Source organism: Mobula hypostoma, chromosome 18, assembly GCF_963921235.1.
Source record: "Mobula hypostoma chromosome 18, sMobHyp1.1, whole genome shotgun sequence".
Classification (NCBI taxonomy): Eukaryota; Metazoa; Chordata; class Chondrichthyes; order Myliobatiformes; family Myliobatidae; genus Mobula; species Mobula hypostoma.
In genome coordinates, this window is record NC_086114.1 from 10,575,543 (window position 1) to 10,595,251 (window position 19,709).

The 19,709-nt window shown below is 48.0% G+C and overlaps 1 protein-coding gene across 1 annotated transcript in view; it reads left to right on the forward strand.

Moving 5' to 3' along the window:
• Positions 1-19,709, forward strand: part of igf1ra (insulin-like growth factor 1a receptor) — a 316,061-nt gene that overhangs the window by 217,836 nt on the left and 78,516 nt on the right. The window contains exons 3-5 of the mRNA XM_063070431.1: positions 5,702-6,005; positions 9,849-9,991; positions 16,388-16,532. Of these exons, the coding sequence (XP_062926501.1) occupies positions 5,702-6,005; positions 9,849-9,991; positions 16,388-16,532 (592 nt within the window). The remainder of the gene's footprint in view (positions 1-5,701; positions 6,006-9,848; positions 9,992-16,387; positions 16,533-19,709) is intronic.

Here is a 19,709-nt window from a genome sequence, read left to right on the forward strand (position 1 = left end):
TGCAGAAGCGGTGACTTTCTGTTGGTCAGAGTCGGCCACGAGTGTTGCAGCCAGGGCAGTACAATATGGAGAGAAAGCTGTTCCCCATACAGCGGGCTCCCCCTCGCCACGCAGCCAGTGAATCCAAAATGACAGCAGAGCCCGATAAAGTTTGGCACCAGCAGCGTTGCGGGAGATGCCAGTGTTGAACTCAACATAGGACTGCCTTAGGGACTCCAGCTCCGGATTTTTCCTTGGGGTCTACTCCTGAAGTCTTCCCCATGAGTGGGCACAACCGCAAGGCAGCGGAGCTTTGAGATCAGAGGTTTCCTCCTCGATGAGCTGCCAACCACAGCCGACAAGCCCCATTGACCTGGAAGTAACTTGGCATTGTGTTCAGCAGAGATATTGCAGGCTGAAGGACCAGCTTCGGTGTTCCATGCAAGGCTTTGGGTAGGCCGTACTTGTAGCATTATGTACCTTTTCTGGTCATCCCATTACAGGAAGGATGTGGAGGAATACTGTCTGGAATAAAGGGCATGAAGTTGGACAAACTTGGGTCGTTTTCTGTGGTGTGTCTGAGGATGAGGGAGACCTAACCAGAAGTTTGTAAAATGACGAGTGCCGTTAGTGTGGACAGTCAGAATCTTTCTTCCAGTGTAGAAATGTCAAGTACTGGTAGACATGCATTTAAAGTGAGAAGGAGAAAGATTATGGGAGGTGTGTGGGGAAGGTTTTTATACAGACTGGTCGGTGACTGGAATGGGTGTCACGGATAGGAGTGGAAACAGATACGACAAATGCTTATAAGAGGCTGTTAGATGGGCACATGAATATATGGGGCCTGGATGGAGGTGGACCATGTACCAGCAGGAGAGATTTCCTGTGACACCACTCCTTGTAGACGTACTCAATGGTGGGGAGGGCTTTATCCATAATGGACTTTTCTGTTCAAGCACATTGGTGTTCCTATACCAGGCTGTGGTGCAACTAGTCAGTATACTTTCCACTACGTATTTATAGAAGTTTGTCGAAGTTTAGATGGCATACCGAAGCTTTGCCAACTTCTAAGAAAGTAGAGGCGCTGTGCGTAATGGCAGTTGTATGTATCGCTTCACACTTACCTGTACTGAAATCCATTTGCTGCTCCTTGGCTGATCCAGGACCCACTGAAATCTATAATGGCCTCTTCACTATTCACAGCACCTCCTGATTTTGTGTTATCAGCAAATTTACTGATCAGAACTTGTGCCTTTGTACTCATATAGACATACAGTACAGCTTCCAGCACCAGCCCCTGCAGCACACCGCTTCTCACCAGGCTCCATTCCAAGAAAACCTCAGCAGGTCGGGCAGCGGCTGTGGAGATGAATAAACAGTCGATGTTTACTCCTTACAGACTCCAGACAGATTCCTTACAGACAGCAGCAAGAATCGAACCCCGATCGGCAATGGGTGGGGCTGTGAAGCGATGCAGTAACTGCTACGCTGCTGAGTGGTGAATCCAGCGGGGGGCAGCAAGGATTCACAAAGATGGTATCGGGACTGGCGGGCTGGGAGTCCCGGAATGTTGCGTTGTCACAGTCGCGCACCGTTGGACACGCTGGATCACGCAGTTGAGTGGTTGGGGTTGATGTTACTGTGGTGCAGTATAATCAGTTGCAGAAGGCTCTGCTGATACATCGTCGAAGCATTCTCTCTCCACCAACACTCCGAAGTACAGAGTTTTAGTTTCCCTCTTTGTTGTGTGTGATCTACTTCTCTGTATTCCCACTTTACAGTGTGGACATTGCAAAGAGTTATGTGCAGTGAACCATGAAATCAGTATTTGTGGATTTGTGGATTTTTGTTCGGTCGTTCCTTGTTGTTGGGAACAGATTCTGTGTGTTGGTCTGGCCTCCCCTGTGGGGATCTGAGATGTGCCTCCAGTCTATATGTCAGTCTTTACACCTTTGCTTCACTCACAGCCATTGGTCTTGCTACTGAAGTTACAATCCCCTCTCCTCTCACCCCCATTATCCACCATTTCCCTCTTTTTGGCACTCCATAAGGCTTAGGCAGAATTAGACCAGTTGTCCCATCGCAATCGCGCTGCCATTCGATCTTGGCTGATTCATTTTTCCTCTCAACCCCATTCTCCTGCCTTCTCATTACATTTGACATTCTTACTCATTAAGCTCCTATCTACCTCCGTTTTAAATATACCCAATGACTTGGCCTCCACTTCTGTCTGTGGTAGTGAATTCATCGTCTGGCTAAAGAAATTCCTCCTCATCTCTGTTTTAAAGGGACGTCCTTGAATTCTGAGGCAGTGCCCTCAGGTCCTACACTCTCTAGATTATTGGAAACCTCCTCTACACATCCATTCTATCCAGGCCTTTCAATATTCAGTAAGTTTCAGTGCTATAACCCCTTTATTCTTCTAAACTCCAGTGAATACAGTTCCAGGAGCATCAAACACTCCTCATACATTAACCCATTTATCCTTAGGATCATTCACGTAAACCTCCTGTGAACCCTCTCCAATCCTTTCTCAGATAAGGAGCCCAAAGCTACTCACGGTACTCCAAGTGCGGGCTGACTAATGTTTTATGAAGCCTTGGCATTGCATCCTTTCTTTTATATTCCAGTCTTCTGGAATTAAATGAGAACAATACATTTGCCTTCCTTACCACAGACTCGACCTGCAAGTTAACTCCTGGGAATTGATTCCTCCGTTTCTGTTCTAAGCAAACCTTCGGGGGTTAATGAGTGGATAGATCACCCGTGAGCGGTCTCCGCTCCCGACCCGCCCATCCTCCCGGGTCTCAGGGGTCTTGTGGTGACATTGGGAGAGTGACTCAGGTGTTTAGTCTTTGGCAGGGATGTGAAGATCTCAGGCCTGGTGCCACTCGGTGCGTGGTGAGGAACTGGAACGTGCCTGTTGTTATTACTGTTGAAGCCCAGCAAATCCATTTGTGGGTGGCTGATCCTCAGAGGCCGACTCGGTGATGTACTTAACAACTCCCTGTTAAATTGCTGCGTTACTGTTCAATTAACACAGATGATCTACTGGTTGTTACACTGTACTGCGTATGATGAACGGCAGCTTTTATTTTGTGCGTCGTTTGTAGCTGATTATGGTTGTGGTTTGGGGGCAGGTGCAGATGAAGACGATGGATTTAATCGGACATGGTTTCAATTTCTGGATTTAAAATTAATTCACCGCTTTTTGAGCGCGCGTGTTGTTGGATTTACCTCAGGCAGTGAGACGGATGTTGAGCCCTAATTCTGTCGTCTGCCGTCCAGTTTATCACGTCTGAATTACTTGCCTCCTTGCAGTCTTTGCCGGCAGTGTATGATATGGGGTATTACTGAAGGCGTTGTCAGCACCAGCAACCACATTCCTTCACCCTTGCGAGGGGACCCAGTGATGAGAAACTCTGGAAGCTGCAGGGTCTCGGCCAAATGTGCAGGAGATTGGACTGTCTGCGTTCCCATCCCAAACTCTGCTGTGTGTATATTTACACGTGTCGGTTGGTTCACCCAGTTCTTACTGACCTATTGAAATTCCAATGTCCGCATGGGACTTGGGAGCTTCCCTTGACCTTCCTGTGAAGCTCTGTGGGGAGTTGAGTTCTGTTCAAGGTCTGAACGAACTCAGTGGGTCAGACAGCATCTTGTGACCTACAGCAAACTGGAACGTGTTTCCCCGAGCATTTCCTGCCCTTGCTGCGATGTTTCTGACTAGTGACTGGGATTTGCACATCTGGGAAGGCAGCTGTAGTCTTCTCCTGTGGGGCTTGGAAAACATCTGCACGTGGGATTTGAAGGAGGGAGGTATCTGGGCAGATGACGTTCTGCTGTCTGATACAGTAAACTTCCTCCTTCCCTGAATCCTGGAAGTCACTGTTCCCAAATGGTGCTGCGCTGTCGGAATCTTTCACTAAAGTGGGACAGCTCGGGTGTGGAACAAGGAACGCTGTGTACCTGAATCTTATTCCCTGTAATTATCCTTTCACAACCAAATTACCTGAGAACTATACGTACTGTGTGAGGATCAGTACAGGACATACCAACTTTCAGCTTCAAACAACAGGAATTCTGCAGATGCTGGAAATTCAAGCAACACACATCAAAGTTGCTGGTGAACGCAGCAGGCCAGGCAGCATCTGTAGGAAGAGGTGCAGTCGACGTTCCAGGCTGAGACCCTTCGTCAGGACTCAATGTAGTTTGCAATTGACAGCCAATGAAACGTCTCAGAACAGTCTGCTGTGATGAACAGTTCTTCATTCTTCCTGTAAACTTTTATTAAAGTTTCCAATTGGTTTTAAAGTGCAGAGCATTAGACCGTGCAGTGCACACATCATAGACGTAGACCTCAGGGAAGTTACTACAGGGCAACACACACAAAATGCTGGAGGAATCGTCACTCTTGACTTCTTCTCTTTCCTACCGGTCCTGGGTCTCGGCCCGAAGCGTCGACTGTTTACCGTTTTCCAGCGATGCTGCCTGACCTGCTGAGTTTCTCCAGCATTTTGTGTGTGTGGCTCCAGATTCCAGCATCTGCAGAATTACTCGTCTTTGTGGCTATTCTGCGTCTCTTCATATGGTCTGGGAATTGAATTTCATGGAACATAAATACTCTTTGGCCCAATGCAGTGCCGACCTTTTAACCTGCTTTAAGATCAATCTGACCCCTCCCTCCCACATAGCCCTCCATTTATGTGCAAAGCTAAGAATTCCTTAAATGTCCTTGTTGTATCTGCCTCTACCATCGCCCCGGCTGAGCGTTCCACACACCCACCACTCTCTGTAAAAAGAAAATCCTACCTCTGATATCTCCCCATGCTTTCCTCCAATCACCTTAAAATTATGCCCCCTGGTATTAGCCATTTCCACCCTGGGAAAAAGTGTCTGGCTGGCCACTCTGTCCATGCCTCTTGTACATCTCAATCATCTTCCTTTGCTCCAAAGGGAAAAGCCCTAGCTCACTCACCCCATCTGATTTTATAACAGCATTGGAAGGTGGTCGTTCAGCCCATTGGCTCTCTGCTAGCTCCTAACTGTGATCGTGTCAGCCTCATTTCCCCGCCATTTAGTCTCTCACACTTGCCCATCAGTTAACTCATTGATTCGTTTGGCAATTCCCTCATACACTAGGTGCAGTTTACAGTGTCCAATCAGCCTGCTTGTCTTTGGAATGTGGGAGGAACTGGAGCACCGGGGGGGTGGGGGGGGAGGGCAGTGACGGGAGAATGTGCAAACTCCACTTTTTCTCTGATCTCCACTTGTTCCTTTCTAACCTAGCTATTCCTTGAGCATTTTTTCCTGGTTTTTACAAGGCGGAGTTGCTAACCCAGCAAGGATGAAAAGTGTGCAAGGAGTTGGCTGGATTTGAACCTGGGGCCATTGGCCTCGAAGTCCGGTGCTGGTGTCACTACACCACCTGCCGGCCGCTCTCCACTCAGGCTGTTGGAATTGTGAATTCCCTCTCCGAACCTCTCCACCTCCCCCAGACTGCACTGAGTTTGCGGGACCCTGTCTCGTTACCTCCCACATTAATGCGGCGCCTTAATTTTGAACTGTGGCGGTGTGCGGTGTGGTCAAGGTCACAGAACAGAAACAGGCCCTTGGGCCCATCTAGATTGTGCTCTATAACTAATCAGTAGCTTTACATGCAGTGCATCCTCCTGGGGACGCAGGACACAGTCTCCTCATGTGTTTTTGTTCTCTCTTGCAGTTTGCCCGAAGGCTTGCGGGAAGAGAGCCTGTAACGACAAGGGGGAGTGCTGCCACGCGGAGTGCCTCGGGGGCTGCGCTGCCCTCAACGACAACAGAGCCTGCATGGCGTGTCGGAACTACTACTACGAGGGCCAGTGCCTCGCCAGCTGCCCCCCGGGTACCTACAGGTTCGAAGGATGGCACTGTGTGACCAAGGAAGTGTGTGCTAAGATCCCCGTTGAGAACCCCAAGGAGCAGTTTGCACTGCACGATGGAGAGTGCACCCTCATCTGTCCTTCAGGATACACCCGCAATGCCACCAGGTGGGAACCATGGGGCATCTATTCTTCATTGCATTGGGTCAGATTCCACTGCCTTCTGGTGCCCCTCTTCTTCCCTCTCTCCCGTGGACCACTCTTCTCTCCTACCAGATTCCTCCTTTTTCAGCCCTTTACCTTTTCCACCTGTCCCCTCCAGCTTCTTACTTTGTCCCCCCTTCCCCAGCCACCTACCTTCGCCCTCACCTGGTCTCACCTGTCACCTGCCAGCAGGTGCTCCTTCCCCTCCCCAAGACCTCTTATTCTGGCTTCTTATTATGATTATTATTATTATGATTATGAGGACATACAGTCCCCTTTTATTGTCATTTAGTAATGCATGCATTAAGAAATGATAAAATGTTTTTCCAGAATGATAACACGAAAACACATGACAAACCGACTTAAAAACTAACAAAAACAACATAATAATAACATATAGTTACAACAGTGCAAAGCAATACCGTAATTTGATAAGAACAGACCATGGCACGGTAAAAGTCTCAAAGTCTCTCGGAAGTCCCATCATCTCACGCAGATGGTGAACTTCCAGCAGCACCAACTTGCCGATGCAGCATCCTGGAAGCATCCAACCACAGACACGGAGCACAATCTCTGCCGAGCGCTTCGACCCCGGCCCCGGCAACAGGTGATACACAAAGCCGAGGATTTGGGGCCTTCGTCTCCGGAGATTCTCGATCGCACAGTAGCAGCAGCAGTGAAGCGGGCATTTCAGAAGTTAATCCAGATGTTCCTCTGCGCTTCTCACGGCTGTCCCCATCAAATCCGGATTGTGCACGGCCCCTAGTTACACATAATCGATATTCATTCGGAACAGCCGTGCGCTCTGCGTCGCGCCGCCATCTTCTCCTCCCTTCCCAGTCCCGATGAAGCATCTCAGCCTGAAACTGTTTATTCCTCTCCACAGATGCTGCCTGACCTGAGTTCTATTAGCATTTTGACTATCTTACTCAGATTCTGTTGGTGCCTTTATGATAGCAAGAAGCCGCCTTTACCTAGTTCCTCAGGATGTCACAAAGCAGCAGTCCCGCAGAGTGATAGGGTATGCCCCCGATAACACAGAATAAAACTATTGATCCCCAAACTTGGAAATTCCAACTGACCTGCAGGGTGCTGTGATACTAACTAGAGTTATGGTGTAGATCGCGATACGGGATAGATAAGGGCCCACCAAGTCAACTGCCCATCCTACACCAATCCTACCCTCCCAACCTCAGAACATGGCACAAAGCACAGTACAGCCACCCTTCTAATCTGCTCTAAGATCAGACTAACCCTTCCCTTCTACATAGACTTCCATTTTTCTAATAGAACGTAGAACATCAGCTCTCCCCAGTTTTACACCTCACCTACATCATCATCATCATCATCACTGTGTTCCGTGTTGTATGACGTGGGCGATCACGGTCTTTGACCATGATTGTTCTTAGCAAATTTTTTTTCAGAAGCGGTTTGGCATTTCCGGGCAGTGCCTTTACAAGGCAGCTGACCCCAGCCATCGTCAATACTCTTCAGAGATCGTCTGCCTGGCGTCAGTGGTCGCAAAACCAGGACTTGTGATACGGACCAGCTACTCATACGACAGTCCACCACCCGGTCCCACGGCTTCATACGACCGCCCACCACCTGGTCCAGTGGCTTCATACGACCGTCCACCACCTGGTCCCGTGGCTTCATACGACCGCCCACCACCTGGTCCAGTGGCTTCATACGACCGTCCACCACCTGGTCCCATGGCTTCATATGACTGTCCACCACCTGGTCCCATGGCTTCATATGACTGTCCACCACCTGGTCCCGTGGCTTCACGTGACCCTGATTGGGGGTGTGGGGGCAGAGGGGTTTAAACAGGTGCTACACACCTTGCCCAAGAGTCACTTGCAGGCTAGCAGAGCGAAGGAGCGCTTTACACCTCCTTTGGTAGAGACGTATCTCCACCCACCACCCAACATACCAGGGGCAATTTACAGTGGTCAAGTAACCTACAACCTTGCTGGTCTTTGGGACCACGTGGGAGGAAGCTGGAGCACCTGGGGCCGGAAACCCATGCGGTTACTGGGAGAACGTGCAAGCCTCACACAGGCAGCACCCGCGGTCAGAATTGAACCCGGGTCCCATGAGCTGTGAGGCAGCAACTCTACCCGCTGAGCCACTGTGGCGCCCACAACAAGTTGGTGCTGGGGGTGGGGGGGGGGGGTGTGGAATCCTTGAAAGCCTGATTTCATCTGATGTTTCTCTCTCCCTTTACTGCCTGTGATGCCGTTGATGTTCAGGGCAGCAGCAAAGGCCCTCCATCTCTGGCTTCCTTTGGTCATGCCCTCCCGGTTTTCACTGCTGTCAGCCATGCAGGTCCTGCGTGGAGACTCAGGATTACCATCGCACTCAGACGTAGAAGGATTCTTCATTGCTGTGTCCGTAGTAATTTAATTTTACCAGTCAGGGTTGTTAGCCCTGAGCTGAACTCCCGAACGTGGAGGACTGCTGGACCACTCTTAGCCTCTACCCTTTGACCCTGTTTGGCATGGGTGACCCTACCAAGAGGCAAAGCATGAAGTTCTGACTCCAGCCAGCACAGGTCCTGAGACATTTGACACACGCAAGCCTCCAAACCACAACAAGGCCGTGGTCCTGTGAGAGGATTTGATGTTTAAGCTGTTATTTTCACCCAGTTGATCACTCGGTAGGTTGTCTGCTGAGGAACTGGGCCCAGAAACACCTACAGGTGTTGGGCAGATCCTGGGTGAGAGAGAACAGCAAGGAAGAGGAGGAGTACTCCAAGCCCCCCCATCCTCCATTCTGCAGGCTTCTGTTCTCGAGGGGTCGGAAATAGTATCCTGGCAACGTGAAGCAGCTTCACTGGTTATCCGGTAGGCACTCAATAATTAATGCACTCACAAGGAATTAAATTCAAACAAGCTCAGGTTACTCAATCCTCTGTTAGTACTGTATTAGGTGAAATATTCTAAATTTGATTTTAACCTTGAAGCTGAACCAGATTTAGTAACTCTGTGGACCTGCTTTATGCCCTGGGGTTTGATCTATGTATGGACTGTCACCAGTACCCATCTCACTCATCCTGCTCGAGGGCAAGATGGAAATTGTGAGAATTAGGTATCTTTGAAGAAAACCTCTACCTAACTTTGGTGATAACACCAGGGAACAGCACTACAAGCTTCTGTCTACATTACCTCATGGTGGTGTCAGTTTGTAAAATCAAAGCACAAACATCTATCCCCAAGTTACTGTTGTGCAATGATGACAGTGTGTCATCTCTCTCCACGCTCAGTTTGTTGTCACAGCCCCCGTCTCCCCAGCACCTTGTCTGCTTATTCTTTCAGTTATTGATTCCATTCATGTCCGTCTCCCTCAGTAACACCCTCCCAACCCCGCAACTGCTCCCTTCTGCCCTACAACCTCTGCTGCATCTTCCTCTCTGCCGCCCCTTCCTCTTTAATGCTCCCTTTTTCTTCTTTTCTGCCCCTTTTCCCTCTTTTCTGCTCCCTTTTCCCTTTTTTCCACCCCGTTCCTCTCTTTGCTGCCCCATTTCCCTCTTTTCCACCGCCATTTCCCATTTGCTGCCTCTTTTCCCTCTTTGCCGACCCCTTTTCCATCTTTGCTGCCACTTTCCTGCCTAATTTACTGCTGTCTCCTATGGCCTTTAGCAGTGATGAAGACTGCCGCACTCCGCACCCCCAGGCTGAAATGTGAGTGATTTACAGGAAAGTTAGCATTGGAATTGGAAGGAGATGGTAGACGTGTGTTTCTGATGGAGCTCGTAACTTGCTGTTGTTGGTTCCCTTTGGATAACCTGCAGTCTTCTCTCCTCAGCATGTATTGTACCCCGTGTGATGGCCCTTGCCCCAATGTTTGCCTGGTGAAAACGGAGACCATCGATTCCGTCACAGCCGCCCAGTACCTGAAGGGATGTACGGTGGTTAATGGCAACTTGATCATCGCAATCCGTAGGGGAAGTGAGTACTGACTGTTTACATTGGGGCGGATTTGCGTTATCGTTCTAATGTAGTACACTCCTGTTCCCTGCCCGGCCTGTCTATTTCCCACTGTTCTTTCTCGAAGGGCATGGCCCCTCGTTCTTCAAGGTGTGCCAGTACTTGCTTACTGCTGACGCTGGTAATGTTTGTTCTGTGTGATGATAACAGCTAGTTGGTCTAGCCAGTCATTGCAGTCAAAGGCAGGCTACCAGCCCTTGTGGATGAGAGGGCGGTGGCGGGGGCCTGTTCGGGGTTGCGCAGAGTTTGGGGATGTTGGGGGTTGGACTCAGCTGGTCGAACAGTACAGCGCACTCATTGGGCTGAATGATACTACTCCTATACCTTGTGATCTACTGGAGACATCCAATGGAAAAGACAACGTGCAGATACAAGAGATTGCCGATGCTGGAATCTGGAGTAACACGTTAAACCTTGGGGGAAGTCAGCGAGTCAGTTAGCATCTTTGGTGAAAAATCAACCTTTCTTCATAGAAGCTTGCTGACGTGCTGAATTCCTCCAGAGAGGAGAACATGTCCACCGAGGAGGTTCTGAACTTGAACTGCAGTGAAGGGGTTCAGGGAGGATATGAGAGTGAAGTGGTCCTTGGGCTGCAGAGCAAAACTCTCGAGTGAAGCAGGGAATGGCTAAGCCCAGCCCTGGTGTCCACTGACCTCAGCCAGGACTGATTTTGTTAGCCTGTCTGGCTAACACTTGGCAACATTTCACTTTCCGATAAACAAATTCCACCCCTTCCTCTACTCCCCATTCCAACTTTTACCTCTTCTCACCTGCCTATTACATCCCCCAGGGTCCCCTCATCCTTCTCTTTCTCCTATGGTCCACATTCCTCTCCTGTCAGATTCCTTTTTTCTCCAGCCCTTTAGCTTTTCACCCACCTGTGTTCACCTATCACCCTCCAGCCAGCCTCCTTCCCCTCCCTCCCACCTTTTTATTCTGGCATCTTCCCCCTTCCGTCTCAGTCCTGAAGAAGAGTCTTGGTCCTAAACGTTGACTCTTTATTTATTTCCATAGATGGTGTCTGACCTCCTGAGTTCCTCCAACATTTTGTCTGTGTTGCTTTGGATTTCGGGCATCTGCAGACTTCCTTGTGTTTCTGGTTTGTCATCCATCCCTAAGAGCCCAGTGGCCTGTTGTGAAGAAGTAAAGCAGGACTAACGCTCTCAGCTGTGAGTCTGGAGTCATTCTAGACTGAAAAATGCAGGTTTCTTTCACTGTAGGACATGAGTGAAGCAAATGGATTTTTCTGACAATCCAGTTATTCAAATAAATCAATTCCAGTTCTGCTTTGCAGGGTCAGCACAGCATCACACTTATTCCCCTTGGCCATTCTGAATAGCCAGTGCCTGCCTGCTAATCCAAATAGATCATGGCCTGGGCGTTGGAGTCCTACTGCTGGCCCTATCAGTTTCAACATGAAAGAATTCAAAACCAGTTCTCTACGGAAGATCGCACAGCATCCATGGGAATAGAAACAGCCGATGTTTTCAGCCCAGAATGTTAGCTGTTTTCCCCTCCACAGATGATGCCTGCCCTGCTGAATTCTTTTTCTCCTCCAGCATGTTATTTATTTGTTGAGACACAGTGTGGAATAGGCCCTTTGTGCCACACCACCCAGCAATCCCCAATTTACCCCGAGCCTAATCACGGGACAATTTACAATGACCCATTAACCTGGATTTTTTTCTCCAGCGTTCTCTGTTGTTATTTCAGATTTCCAGTATCAATTTTTATTTTTGATCTATGCTCGGCAGAAGACATGTCACTGCAGCCTAGTTAGTTCGTTAGTTACTACCTGTTAATGCGGCTGGCGTTTAGGGCAACAGTGAGGGTCCTCTATCTCTGTCTGTCCTTGGCCATCTTCTCTACTGTGCCCCAGGTGTGGTTCAGGGTCCTCATTTCTGCCTCTATGGTACGATATCGAGTTGTCTTTCATCTCCCGCGTTTCCTCCACCCTTCAGGGTCCAACGTAGTGCTGGCTTGATGATGGAGTTGGTCCCTCTTCTCATCACGTGCCCAATCCCATCTCCAATGTTCCCTCATGCAAACTCAAGGAAATCTGCAGATGCTGGAATTTCAAGCAACACACATAACAGTTGCTGGTGAACGCAGCAGGCCAGGCAGCATCTCTAGGAAGAGGTACAGTCGACGTTTCGGGCCGAGACCCTTCGTCAGGACTAACTGAAAGAAGAGCTAGTAAGAGATTTGAAAGTGGGAGGGGGAGGGGGAGATCCAAAATGATAGGAGAAGACAGGAGGGGGAGGGATGGAGCCAAAAGCTGGACAGGTGATTGGCAAAGGGGATATGAGAGGGTCATGGGACAGGAGGCCTAGGGAGAAAGAAAGGGGGAGGGGGCCCCTAGGCCTCCTGTCCCATGATCCTCCCACTTTCAAATCTCTTACTAGCTCTTCTTTCAGTTAGTCCTGACGAAGGGTCTCGGCCTGAAACGTCGACTGTACCTCTTCCTATAGATGCTGCCTGGCCTGCTGCGTTCACCAGCAACTTTTATATCTAATGTTCCGTTATGATGACTGTGGCCATGTCCACTCGGTGACACTGAAGGAGTAGGGTGTGGGTGGAGGTGTTTCTCAGCCAGGATATACAGAGGATCTTCCAGAGGCTCCGGTGTGGAATGGCAAGGTCATTATCTCTCATGTCCCAGCATTCTGACCCGCACAAGAGTGTGGACAGAATACAGCTCTGGTACAGCTTCACCTTGGTGTGGACGCTGTACCTGGTTGATCCCCATATGTTGCTCAGTCACTGCAGCCTGGAGCAGTCCAAACCCATTGAAGTTTGGGTTTGTTTAAAGGTGTGGAGCAGAATGTGGAGTAAAGGAAATTACAGTGGTATGAGAGAGGAGTTGGCCAAAGTAAATTGGAAGGAGATGCTGGCAGGGATGACAGCAGAGCAACAATGGCGTGAGTTTCAGGGAAAAGTGAGGAAGGTGCAGGATGAGGTGCAAAATGAGGAAGGTGTGTGCTCAGGTCTCAGCATCAGCGGCTCCACAGTGGAGAGAGTGGAAAACATCAAGTTCCTTGGGGTGCAGATCTCGGACGATCTCACCTGGTCCAGGAACACCACTGGGATTGTGAAACGGGCCCAGCAGAGATTGCACTTTCTGAGGAAGCTTAAACAAGCATCACTCCCCAATAACATCTTAACTAGATTCTACAGAGGCGTGGTTGAGAGTGTGCTGACCTTTTGCATCACAACCTGGTACTCCAGCTGCAGTGCTGTCAACAAAAAAGCCTTGCAGAGGGTGGTTAGGGGAGCAGAGAAGGTTATTGGGGTCTCCCTATCTTCTGTCCAAGACCTCTTTCAGAGTCGATGCCTCCAGAAGACACGGTACATCATTAAAGACCCCTCACACCCTCTCCATGAACTGTTTGTTCTTCTGCCATCAGGCAAACATTACAGGAGCATCAAAACTAAAACCACAAGGCTACTAAACAGCTTCCTCCCACAGGCAGTCAGACTGCTAAATAGCTGCTCCACCTGACTCTGCTTTGGACACTTTTAACTTGCATTGGACACTTATAACTTGATTTTAACTGACGCGTGGCTGTTGTGTTTTACTATTTATTGTTATGTTTATTATTTAGTGTTGCATTTGTTATGTTATGATTGCACTGCCCTTGAGAAACGCTGTCTCATTCTGCCCTGCAGAGCTGATGTATGGTTAGAATGACAATAACGTTTTTTGAATCTTGAATTGAATCTTTGGTAGATGTATTCCAAAAATGAAGAAACACTCAAATGGCAAAACAGTACAACCGTGGCTGACAAGAGATGTCAAAGCTAATGTAAAAGCAAAAGAGAGGACATACAACAAAGCAAAAATTAGTAGGAAGCCAGAGGATCGGGAAGCTTTTAAAAACCTACAGAGAGCAACTAGAAGCATCATTAGCAGGGGAAAGATGAAATATGAAAGCAAGCTAGCAAACAATATCAAAGTGGATAGTAAAAACTTTTTCGCCTATGTAAAAAACAAAAGAGAGATGAGAGTGGATATAAGACCACTAGAAAATGAGGCCGGAGAACTAATAACGGAGGACAAGGAGATGGCCGATGAACTACATGAGTATTTTGCATCAGTTGTCACTGTGGAAGACACTAGCAGTGTGCCAGATGTTGAAGGGTGTGAGGGAGGAGAAGTGAGTGAAGTTACTATTGCAAGAGAGAAGGTGATCAAAAAGCTGAAAGACCCAAGGGTTCATAGTCACCCAGATTAGATGAACCACACCCTAGGGTTCTGAAAGAGGTAGCGGTAGAGATTGTGGAGGCATTGGTAATAATCTTTCAAAAATCTTTGGACTCTGGCTTGGTGTCAGAGGACTGGAAAATTGCAAATGTCACTCCACTCTTTAAGAAAGGAGGAAGGCAGCAGAGAGGAAATTATAGACTGGTTATCCTGATCTCAGTGGTTGGGAAGCTGTTGGAATCAATTTTTAAGGATGAGGTTTTTGAGTACTTGGTGACACAAGACAACATATGACAAAGTCAGCATAGTTTCATTAATGGAAAATCTTGCTTGACAAATCTGTTGGAGTTCTTTGAGGAGATTGCATGTATGTTAGTTAAAAGGGATGCAATGGATGTTGTGTATCTGGACTTTCAGAAAGCCTTTGACAAGGTGCCACACATGAGGCTACTTACCAAGTTAACAGCCCATGGTACTTCAGGAAAGTTACTGGCTGGTTGGAGTGTTGGCTGATTGGTAGGAGGCAGCAAGTGGGAATAAAATGATCCTTTTCTGGTTGGTTGCCAGTGACTAGTGGTGTTCCACAGGGGTCGATGTTGGAACCACTTCTTTTTATGCTGTATATCAATGATTTAGATAATGGAATAGATGACTTTGTTGCCAAGTTTGCAGATAATACAAAGATTGGTGGAGGAGCAGTAGTGTTGAGGAAACAGGTAGGCTGCAGAAGGACTTAGATTAGGAGAATGGACAAGAGAGTGGCAAATAAAATACAATGTTGGAAAATGCATGGTTATGCACTTTGTTAGCAGAAATAAATGTGCAGACTATTTTCTAAATGCGGAGAAAAATCCAAAAATCTGAGATGCAAAGGGACTTGGGAGTTCTTGTGCAGAACACCCTCAAGGTTAACTTGCAGGTCAAGTCGGTGAAATGTTAGCATTCATTTCAAGAGGTCTAGAATACAAGAGCAGGGATGTGATGCTGAGGCTTTATAAGGCACTGGTGAGGTTTCACCTTGAGTATTGTGAACAGTTTTGGGCTGCTCATCTAAGAAAAGATGTACTGGCATTGGAGAGGGTTCAGAGGAGGTTCACAAGGATGATTCCAGGAATGAAAGGGTTATCATCCAAGGAATGTTTGATAGCTCTGGGTTTGTACTCGCTGGAATTCAGAAGGATGGGGGGGATCTCACTAAAACCTTTTGAATGTTGAAAGGCCTAGACAGAGTAGATTTGGAAAGGATGTTTCCCTTGATTGGGGAGTCTAGGACAAGAGGGCACAGCCTCAGAGTGTCCATTTAAAACAGAGATGCGGAGAAATTTCTTTTGCCAGAGGGCGGTGAATCTGTGGAATTTACCACAGGCAGCTGTGGAGGCCAGGTCATTGGGGGTATTTAAGGAGAGCTTGATAGGTTCTTGATGGTACATGGCATAAAAGGAGTAAGCTGGGCAGTGGGGATGAGGAGGGAAGAAAGGATCAGCCATGATTAAATGGCAGAGCAGAATTGATGGGCCAAATGGCCTAATTCTGTTCCTATATCTTGTGGTCTAAAGTACCCCCCTCAGGAGGAAGGTGCTGCAGTTACAGTTTCTCACGGGTTGATTGCTGGGGCCAATAATTGCAGGCTGGTGCTTAAGGAAACAGCTCTTGCCTTATTATTGAGATACAGTGAGAAATTTTGTTTTGCATGTCATCCTGAAAGGTCATGCCACACATAAGTACGTTCAGGTAATGAAAAGGAAACCATGCAGAAAATGGTGTTACAGTCACAGCGAAAGTGCAGTGAACTAAATTGGGAGATCGTGTTCGTCTTTAGAAGCCCGTTCGAAATGCTTTTAACAGCTGAACTTTGAGTTTGGCTGTACGTGCTTTCAAACTTTAGTATCTTCTCCAGGGGAGAAGAGGGAATGACCGGGGTGGGAGGGGAGTGTTGGCTGCTTTCCCGAGAGAGGGGAGGGGAGGCTGGTTTGTGTGATGGACTGAGCCGTGTCCACAACTGCAGCTTCTTGGGGTCTTGGGCAGAACATTCGCCACACCAAGCTATGACGCACCTGGATAGGACATCTCCTGAGGCGCAGCTAAACAAATCAGTAAGGGTTGTCTGGGAGGCTTACAGAAGATTTAACCCTTTGTGTTATTCCCTCCATCAGACAATATTGCTGCAGAGCTGGAAGCCAACCTCGGCCGGATTGAGACCATTACAGGGTACCTGAAAATCCATCATTCCTATGCCCTTGTCTCGCTTTCCTTCTTCAAGAGCCTGCGCTACATCAATGGGGAGGAACAGCTTGAGGGGTAAGTCGCCCAACCCCCCCCACAAAACCCCACCAACCTCTCTTTACCCTTTGCAAGAATGGCCAGATAGCTAAATGTGCAACCAGAGCTCTGGTGCTTATGAGGGCAATGACAAGTAGTGTCTATGGAGATTATACAGGGGATGAGCCTAGCACTCCTGTGCTGACTAGCTGTCCACAGTGGGGTAAGGCAACTTTATCCAAATCTCATCAGTCCTACAAGAGAGAATCTCACTCAGGCTTTTCATTTCTCATGAGCAGAGGTCTTTCAGGAAATGGTGTACTCCATTGGGGAACTGCGGTCAAAATTGCCAATGCCTTCTCTCCATCTCGTGGTCAGTCGCAAGGAAATTGTATTTCGGGCTGTCGCAGCCTTGCTATTTCATGGCATTCTTAAAGCAGTGATGCAGTCGTAGAGTTACACAGCACAGAGACTGGCATTTCATCCCAACTTGTCCATACCGATCAATAGTTCTTCCAACTGAGGTAACACAGCTGCCTCGGTCGATGAGTTTCTACCCCAGGCAGAGTGGACATCTAGAGAGACTGACTCCAGCGACGGGGGGAGGTGAGGTCAAAGGAGGCGTATCTGGGGTAGTTTTGGAGCTGGTATTGCTGACCACCCCAGGATTGAATGGTGCTTCGTGAAGCTGAAAAACATCCTTCTCTCCCCCCGACATGTAGCCAAGAGAGGCTGTATGTTTCAGTTGGTACTGACACTCTGAAACTTGCCAAAAAAAGTCTGAGGCTAGTCACAGGTGAGAGCAGGGGTCCCCAGCATGGGGTCCATTGATCCTTTGCTTAATGGTACATGGCATCGAAAAAGGTTGAGAATCCCTGGATTAGAGGAACAGCTCCTGTAATCTGTGTCTAATCTGCCTTGGTAGTCACCAACACAATGTCGTAAATGTGGATTTCTCTAACTTTTGGTAATCAACATCCTCTATTTCACCCCCCCCCCACCACTTAACCCACAAGGCCTCATCACCCACACACTCCCCCCTCCGGTTCGCTTCCCCACCGCCTTCCATGCTCCACTGCCTTGTCCTGTCAGATTCCATCTTCCTGAGCCTTTGCACACTTCCACCCATCATCTCTCACCTTGCGTCATTCTCATCGTCCCCCCCCACCCAACCTACACTCACCTGCCTATCATAACCCCTCCACCTCACCTGTTACCTCTGCCCGCCACCTTTTCTATACTGGCTCTCTCCCCTCTTTCTTTCCAGTCACGATGAAAGGACTCGACCTGAAATGTCAACTGCCCCTTTCCCTCCATAGATGCTGCCTGACCTGCTGAGTTCCTCGAACATTTGTGTGTAGTTTACCTGAAACTTGTACCCAAGGAGGGAGTGACTTCTGGCACATTCGGGACTCCGGCTGTGTTGAACTGAAGGACTAAGTGTTGATAATTTGTTAATGCTCCATCACACTCCATCACAGATTTCAGTGAAAGTGTCATGGAGCCTCTCTCACACATTTAATTAACTTTCCCTTCTAATGACACGCAGCAGAATAATATATTTTCCAGAGGGTTTAAAGAATTTTATTATCCAAAAGAAGTAGGTGTTCCCATCCCTCACAGACAACAAGGAGAATATTTTTGGTTGTTCCCGCTGAATACAATGCTATGTCGGTGCCCATCTAGAGGGTGTTCAAAGTCAAGTTTATTGTCATATGCACAATCAGAATCAGGTTTAACATCACCAGCATATGTCATGAAATTTGTTAACTTTGTGGCACCATACAATGCAATATATGATTAATATAGAAAAAAACTGAATTACAATAAGTATATATGTATATTAAATAGTTAAATTAACTAAGTTGTGCAAAAACAGAAATAAAATGGTAGTGAGGTAGTGTTCATGGGTTCAATGTCCATTCAGAAATCAGGTGGCAGAGGGGAAGAAGCTGTTCCTGAATTGCTGAGTGTGTGCCTTCAGGCTTCTGTGCCTCCTTCCTGATGGGACAGTGAGAAGAGGGCATGTTATGGGTGGTGGGGGTCCTTAATGATGGATGCCACCTTCCTGACATGTCCTGGATACTACAGAGGCTAGTACCTATGATGGAGCTGACTAATTTTACAGCTCTCGGTTTGTCCTGTGCCGTAGACCAGACATATACATGTCTGCACACGTGCAATGGAAAAGGTGACTTGCAGCAGCATCATCAGGCACATGGCGTCATAGTAGTGGCATTTACAAGGAAAACATCAATCAAACATAAATTGTACACAATTTTTACAAGAAAGAACAGGTTGAATGAAAAGTGTGCACTGATCAAAGTGGTCAGTGTCGCGAAACTGTAGTGATTAGGGTTGTGGCCTGGATAGTAGGGGTCTTTGTATGGATGTTGCTTTCTTGTCGTTCTTAATGGTTCGCTGGTGATGGACTGGGCTGTGTCCACCATTTTCTGTCGCCTCTTCTATTCCTGGGCGTTGCTGATTCCACACCAGGCCCTAACAAAGCCAGTCAGGATACCTTCCACCGTACAGCTATATACAGGCCACATAGTGGTTAGTGTGACACTCTTGCAGCTCAGAGCGTCAGAGTTCAAAATTCAATTCCGGCATCCTCTGTAAGGTGTCTTGTACATTCTCTCCGTGAGTGTATGGGTTTTCTCCAGGTGCTTCGGTTGCCTCCCGCACGTACCAATTAGTCGATTAATTGGTCATTGTAACTTGTCCTGTGATTAGGCTTGGGTTAAGTAGGTGTGTTGCTGGGTGGTGCGGTTTGCTGGGCTGGAAAGGCGTGCTCCGTGTTGTATCTCTAAATAAACAAAATAATAAATACAGTTTGAAGACAGCTGCACGAGAAACAGCCTGTAGAGTTTAACTGTGAAAACCCAGGGGTGCGTAGTTTGCAAAGGCTACAGAATTACATGCAGCCTTTGGGCCAGGGTCAGGAGGAACCGAGCTGCAGTCTCCAATAACTAAAACTGTGTCAGTGGGAAATCAGGTGGAAGAACACAGCCAAGTGTGAGATTGATGACTTATATTAAGGTGGGATTTCCTCCTTGGCCGAGAAAAGGAAATTCCAAATACTTGAAAAGTGCAGCAGGCTCCCATCGATGCCAGATCACATAAACATTCCCAGTTCTGTCCAGCACATGGCTCGGACTGTCAGAAGTTTAAAAACCCAGGTGCGCTGGGGTCGGGGTGGAGTGTGTGCAGTCC